This window comes from Oncorhynchus mykiss, chromosome 19, assembly GCF_013265735.2.
Source record: "Oncorhynchus mykiss isolate Arlee chromosome 19, USDA_OmykA_1.1, whole genome shotgun sequence".
Taxonomy (NCBI): Eukaryota; Metazoa; Chordata; class Actinopteri; order Salmoniformes; family Salmonidae; genus Oncorhynchus; species Oncorhynchus mykiss.
In genome coordinates this window covers 59,481,650-59,489,130 of record NC_048583.1, presented here as the reverse complement: position 1 = coordinate 59,489,130, position 7,481 = coordinate 59,481,650, and the positions used below count along the sequence as shown (strand labels likewise).

At 42.8% G+C, this 7,481-nt stretch overlaps 1 protein-coding gene across 3 annotated transcripts; it reads right to left on the bottom strand.

Moving 5' to 3' along the window:
• Positions 1 to 736: 736 nt before the first annotated feature.
• rdh14a (retinol dehydrogenase 14a) lies at positions 737 to 6,189 on the bottom strand. 3 transcript variants are annotated; one of them, XM_021574870.2, is made up of 3 exons: positions 6,130 to 6,189; positions 5,376 to 5,837; positions 737 to 1,612 (listed from the first exon to the last, which is right to left on the bottom strand). In XM_021574870.2, exons 2-3 carry the CDS (start codon positions 5,613 to 5,615, stop codon positions 995 to 997), a joined length of 858 nt encoding a protein of 285 aa, XP_021430545.2. In that variant the 5' UTR covers positions 5,616 to 5,837; positions 6,130 to 6,189; the 3' UTR covers positions 737 to 994. The 3 variants fall into 3 exon arrangements, with proteins under 3 accessions (XP_021430545.2, XP_021430546.2, XP_021430547.2); XM_021574871.2 differs by having other exon boundaries at positions 5,376 to 5,577; positions 5,696 to 6,160; XM_021574872.2 differs by having other exon boundaries at positions 5,376 to 5,511; positions 5,696 to 6,160.
• Positions 6,190 to 7,481: the final 1,292 nt, after the last annotated feature.

The following is a 7,481-nucleotide window of genomic DNA, read 5'->3' as shown; positions in this document are numbered from 1 at the left end:
TATATATCTACTGCTGTACATACATGTTCTATTAATTTACTGTCCATACTGTCTATACACACCATCCTATATAACTACTGTCTATACACACCATCCTATATAACTACTGTCTATACACACCATCCTATATATAACTACTATCTATACACACCATCCTATATAACTACTGTCTATACTGTCTATACACACCATCCTATATAACTAGTCTATACACACACCATTCTATATAACTACTGTCCATACACCATCCTATATAACTACTGTCTATACACACCATCCTATATAACTACTGTCTATACTGTCTATACACACCATCCTATATAACTAGTCTATACACACCATTCTATATAACTACTGTCCATACTGTCTATACACCATCCTATAAAACTACTGTCTATACACACCATCCTATATAACTACTGTCCATACTGTCTATACACACCATCCTATATAACTACTGTCCATACTGTCTATACACACCATCCTTATAACTACTGTCTATACACACCATCCATATAACTACTGTCTATACACACCATCCTATATAACTACTGTCCATACTGTCTGTACACACCATCCTATATAACTACTGTCCATACACCATCCTATTTAACTACTGTCTATACACACCTTTTCTATTCATATACTGTCTATACACATCATTATACACAGAGTGAAAATAACAGATTGACCAGGTGAAAGCTATGAATCCTTATTAAAGTCACTTGCAACAATCTCCCTTCACTTAGAGTTTAATATAATTGCCGGCATGGTATAACAACATACCAGTGAAAAATAATTGTGTCAAGGCAATATAATCACAATGCATAGCAACAGGCATCCCACAGTTCTCTGCAGTACGAAGCAAAAAAAAACTATTTTCTTTGCATTCACACTGCCCTTGCCTTTTGCTAGTTCACTTCACCTTTTTTGAGAGGTCCAAAGTCCTCTCTTTGCGTTCAAATTGGTGGGAGTGAAAGGTTGACGTTCTTTATCACATGGTTATGCCCACCATGACTTCACTAATATCCCAAAGTTTCCTGGCCACCTCTTGGTCCGTAGCCTTGGGCAGAAGTTTCTGCTCCTGGCAGTCCGCAAAGCACTTCCCCTGGACCTCCTCCACGTCGGGCGAGCAGGCCAGGTAGACCGAGGTCTGCGCCCCCTCCTCTGGGCTCTTGAAGAAGGCCCTGGATGCCAACTCCCACAGGGGCTTGGCCAGGAGGGGGATATTGACATGCCTGCCCAGGTTAGTCCTCACTATCCCCGGGGTCAATGCATTGACCGCCACCCCAGTCCCCTCGAGGCGGCGGGCCAACTCGCAGGTGAAGAGGAGGTTGGCTAGCTTGCTTCGGCCATAGGCAAAGGCCTTGTCATAGCGCCGTTCGCTATCCAGGTCGTCAAAGTCGATCTCGCCGTACTTGTAGAGTTTGGAGGAGACCACAACCACGCGGCTGGGCGCAGAGCGCTTCAGGAGGTCCAGGAGGAGGTGGGTGAGGAGGAAGTGGCCGAGGTGGTTCACCCCGAACTGCATCTCGAAGCCATCCTCCGTCCTGGTATAAGGGCACTGGTAGATCCCTGCATTGTTGATCAGCACGTCAATCCTGGGCTCTTCCTGTTGGAAAACATAGAAATAAAAATAAGATTGGTTACAAGCTTTAATAATGCTCCATGTTGCTGTAATGTCATGTTTATGACGTGTTTACAGATGGGTTGATGTTTTATTCCAGTGGTTCCCAACCTGGGGTGCTAGGACCCTGGGGGTACTTGGCCTATCCACAGGGGGTATTTGAAAAGAGTCATGAGACCATAGGCTGTACCTATTAAAAATGTACTTCAGAGGTATTCAGTTGGTTGTACAGTAACTGAAAAAGTTTGGGAACAACTGCTTTATTTAATAGGTACAGCTAAAGTAAGTTAGCTATTTATGACATGAGTGCATGGGCATTAAGTCCCAGATTTGACAAATGACAAAACTCTTCCAAAATGTTTATTTGGCTGTCCCCATAGGAGATCCCTTCTTGCATTTTTGGGTCCTTTCCGTGGAAGGGTTTTTACATTGAACTTTGAACCAAAAAATGTTTTATTCACCTAAGGGAACAGTCGAAAGAAAACAACTTTAGTTTCTAGATAGCACTTTATTTTTTTTTCTTTCTTCTAAGAGTGTAAAGTAGACTCTAGTGTGTAAAGACTAGTGTGATGCAAATGTTATTGTACAGTGAAATGGTACCTGTTATGCCCCTTTCTTCTATTTCTCTCTGCAACAGTTGCAGAGCTTGCTAGCTGTTTAACCCCTTCCTCTTCGGGCAAACAAGATAGCTTGTAGCTATTAAAAATGTCACCTAGTCAGACCATAAAATGTTCCATCTGGCTAATAGGCGTTCTTAGGTAGGTAAGCATAGCACAGATAATTTTTCCGACTAAGCTAACATATGGAATTGTTTTAAGATGGTCATACCATAGATCATTTAGCTATTTGATTTTGAATTTTAGGCCCACTTTACGTATATAAAAGAAAATATTTAAAAAATATATTAAAAAATTGATAAAATATAGAAATGTGTCTTTTACTGCTGTAGCTGATAGAAATGCATTGAATAACAAACACATTCATAAATTGCAACAAAGACACTTAAAAAAGGATCACGTTGGTGTCCAGCCCGAAGTGTTCATGACACTCACCTGTCTCAATCAATGAGAGAAGATGTGAAATAGACAAGATGGCGGCGTACACATTGTTGGACGACACAACCATAGTAGGCCTGATTACCAACAATGACGAGACAGCCTACAGGGAGGAGGTGAGGGCCCTGGCGGACTGGTGCCAGGACAATAACCGTCAACAAAACGAAGGAGCTGATAGTGGACTTCAGGAAAAAGCAGAGTGAGCACGGCTCTATCCACATTGACGGGACCGCAGCGGAGAAAGTGGAAAGCTTCAAGTTCCTACACATCACTGGCGATCTGAAATGGTCCACCCACACAGACAGTGTGGTGAAGGGGGCGCAACAGCGCCTCTTCAAACTCAGGAGGCTGAAGATATTTGGCTTGGCACCCCAAGACCCTCACAAATATTTACAGATTGACCTACAGCACACGAGGTAACAGGGAGGCCAAAAAGATCATCAAGGACATCAACCACCCGAGCCTGTTCACCCCGCTATCATCCAGAAGACTAGTGCAATACAGGTGTCTCAAAGCTTGGACGAGAGACTGAAAAACAGCTTCTATCTCAAGGCCATCAGACTGTTAAACAGCCATCTCCAGCCAGCTACCACCCGGTTACTCAACCCTGCACCTTCGAGGCTGCTGCCCTATATACATGGAATCACTGGTCACTTTAATAATGGAACACAAGCCACTTTAAATAACATTTACATACTACTTTACTAATTTCATATGTATATACTGTATTCTATTCTACTGTATTTTATGCCACTGACATTGCTCGTTCTAATATTGATATTTCTTAATTCCATTATTTTACCTTTAGATTTGTGTGTATTGTTGTGAAATGTAGATATTACTGCACTGTTGGAGCTAGGAACACAAGCATGTCACTACACACGCAATAACATCTGCTAAATACAGTACCAGTCAAAAGTTGTACATTGTAAAAATAATAGTGAAGACCTCAAAACTATGAAATAACAAATATGAAATAATGTAGTAAGCAAAAAAAGTGTTAAAAAACAAATGTAAATATATTTTAGATTCTTCAAAGAGGTCACCCTTTGCCTTGATGACAGCTTTGCACACTCTTGGCATACTCTCAATCAGCTTCACCTGGAATGCTTTTCCAACAGCCTTGAAGGGAGTTCCCACATATGCTGAGCACTTGTTGGCTGCTTTTCCTTCACTCTGCGGTCCAACTCATCCCAAACGGTTGAGGTCGGTTGATTGTGGAGGCCAGGTCATCTGATGCAGCACTCCATCACTCTCCTTCTTGGTCAAATAGCCCTTACACAGCCTGGAGGTGTGTTGGGTCATTGTCCTGTTTAAAAACAAATGATAGTCCCACTAAGCCCAAACCAGATGGGATGGCATACTGCTGCAGAATGCTGTGGTAGACATGCTGGTTAAGTGTGCCTTGAATTCTAAAAAAAATCACTTAGTGTCACCAGCAAAGCACCCCCACACCACCTCCTCTATGCTTCACGGTGGGCACCATACATGCAGAGATCATCCGTTCACCTACTCTGCGTCTCACAAAGACACAGCGGATGGAACCAAACATCTCAAATTTGGACTCATCAGACTAAAAGGACAGATGTCTACCGGTCTAATGTCCATTGCTTGTGTTTCTTGGCCCAAGCAAGTCTTCTTCTTATCGGCGACCTTTGGTAGTGGTTTCTTTGAAGCAATTTGACCATGAAGGCCTGATTCACGCAGTCTCCTCTGAACAGTTGATGTTGAGATGTGTCTGTCTGTTACTTGGAACTATGAAGCAATTATTTGGGCTGGAATTTCTGAGGCTGGTAACTGTAATGAACTTAACCCTGCAGGAGAGGTAACTCAGGGTCTTCCTTTCCTGTGACAGTCCTCATGAGAGCCAGTTTCATCATAGTGCTTGATGGTTTTTGCAACTGTACTTGAACAAACTTCTCAAGTTCTTGAAATGTTCCGCATTCACTGACCATCATGTCTTAAAGTAACGATGAACTGTATTTTCTATTTGTTTATTTGAGCTGTTCTTGCCATAATATGGACTTGCTCTTTACCAAATAGGGCTATCTTCTGTATACCACCCCTACCTTGTCACAACACAACTGATTGGCTCAAACGCATTAAGAAGGAAATAAATTCCACAAATTAACTTTTAACAATGCACACCTGTTAATTGAAATGCATTCCAGGTGACTACCTCGAAGCTGGTTGAGAGAATGCCAAAAGTGTGCAAAGCTGTCATCGAGGCAAAGGGTGGCTACTTTTCAAAGCGAACCCACTTGCAAAATAGACATGGACGTTTATTAGACATGTGTTGTCTTCCAAGTCTGGAATTACCGCCAATTAAAGGTTGGTCGAAAATGATCTGTGCAGCGCTTAACTTTACTTACCTAATAACGCCTATCAGCCAGCTGCAACAATAATGGTCTGACTAGGTGACATTTGTAATAGCTAGTAGGCTAACAGCTTTGATTTGTTTACATGTAGCTGGCAGCTTTTGGGCTGGGAGCAAAATAATTTGTGCAAGAAAAGCAGAGCCATATAACGTTAGTTAGCTAGCTACAGTGCTATAACGTTACAGCAAGCTATCTAAATATGCAGTATCAATCCTGGCTGGTTAGCTAGCTAAATTACTAACTACGTATGCTATGCTAAAAACAGTTAACTAACTTGACCAGATGTCATCTCACACGTCTGAATTGATAGAGTACCTTGATGATGTCTTCGCAGAAACTGTGCACGGATTTCAGTGATGCGAGGTCCAGGCACTTGATGAGGAGTTCTCCCGAATCTGGACCAGTCTCCAGTCGAATCTCCTGTGCTGCTTCCTCAGTCCTCTTCATGTCCCTGCAAGCCATGATCACCCGACCCCCGCGCCTTAGTAGTTCAACTGTTGTGGCTTTGCCTATGCCACTGTTGGCACCAGTCACTATTATAGTTTTTCCACGCATAATTTGGAAGGATACAGTCAAATACAGTACAGTATAAAGATTGGCTAAAAGTGCTTCTCCAATTTAAAAAAAACAACAACCTGATCACACTTGTACAGGCGACGTTGGCAAGTACAGCTCAATGCGTAGAAGCACGTCATCGGGTCAAACAGTCTTCTATTCATCCCATGTGCAGGCCGTCAAAATCAAAGCCCCTACTTCGATATATAGTTGTTTTTCTGACTAGAATAAAAAAAACTTGTTAGTTTGTCACTTTCACGAGGTTGGAGTAATAACATGTTAAAAGACATTGGCTCCAATCTAGGTTGTGCCTTTAGCTTTCGAGAAAATTAACTAAGGAAGCATTTTTCACTTCTCTCATTGACTTCTCAAACCCTAAATCCCCTGCCTGGTCTGTTAAGGAAGCGTTCCAGGAAATATCGCGACGTTGTGCCTGTGGTTTTAGAAAATGTTATACAGTTCCTATTCGATGACTGCAATGTCTACCTATATCAAGAAGAGAAGAGAAACTCACCTCTGTGGAAGTCCATAACAACTGGACTAAACACTACATTACCCAGAATGCGAAGCAAACGTCAAGTGGTGGTGCACGAAAGGTCCTTCTTTCAAAATAAGAGTCAGCAATCAATTCAATTTATTTGTCACATAAACGTGTTTAGAAGATGTTATTGAGGGTGTAGCGAAATACTTGTGCTTCTAGCTCCAACAGTGCAGTAATATCTAACAAGCAATATCTAAAATATTTCACAACAATACACACAAATCTAAAGTAAAGGAATTAAGAATATATAAATATTTGGATGAGCAATGTCAGATGGCATAGACTAAGATACAGTAGCATAGGATAGAATACAGTATATACATATGAGATGAGTAATGCAAAATATGTAAACATTAGTAAAGTGACTAGTGTCCCATTATTAAAGTGGCCAGTGATTTCAAGGGCAGCAGTCTCTGTGTTAGTAATGGCTATTTAACAGTCTGATGGCCTTGAGATCGAAGCTGTTTTTCAGTCTCTCGGTCCCAGCTTTGATGCACCTGTACTGACCTCACCTTCTGGATGATAGTGGGGTGAACAGGCAGTGGCTCGAGTGGTTGATTGTCCTTGATGATATTTTTGACCTTCCTGTGACATTGGTTGCTATAGGTGTCCTGGTAGTTTGACCCCAGTGATGTGTTTTAGGCAGACCGCACCACCCTCTGGAGAGCCCTGTGGTTGCGGCGGTGCAGTTGCTGTACCAGGTGGTGAGACAGCCTGACAGGATACTCTCAATTGTGCCTCGGAAAATGTTTGTGAGTGTTTTAGTTGCCAAGCCAAAGAGGCTCTTTGTGGAACATTTCTATTTGTCAGTGATGTGTACACCAAGGAACTTGAAGCTTTCCACCTGGGGGGGGGGGGGGGGGGTTGACTTTCTCTGCTGTTTCCTGAAATCCACGATCAGCTGCTTTGTTTTGTTGACGTTGGGTGAGAGGTTATTTTCCTTGCACCACACTCCCAGGGCCCTCGCCTCCTCCCTGTAGGGTGTATTCTCATTGTTGGTAACAAGGCCTACTACAGTGGTGTCGTCTGCAAACTTGATGATTGAGGCGTGCAAGGCCACGCAGGCATGGGTGAATAGGGAGTACAGGATGGGGCTGAGCACGTATCCTTGTGGGGCCCCAGTGTTGAGGATCAGCAAAGTGGTGGGTTAGTTCCTACCTTCACCACCTGCGGAAGCCCGTCAGGAAGTCCAGGACCCAGTTGCACAGGGTGGGGATCAGACCCAGGGCCTGGAGCTTAATGATGAGCTTGGAGGGTGCTATGGTGTTAATAACCTCTTAAAGCTAGGGGGCAGAATTTTCACTTTTGCATAAATAGCATGCCCA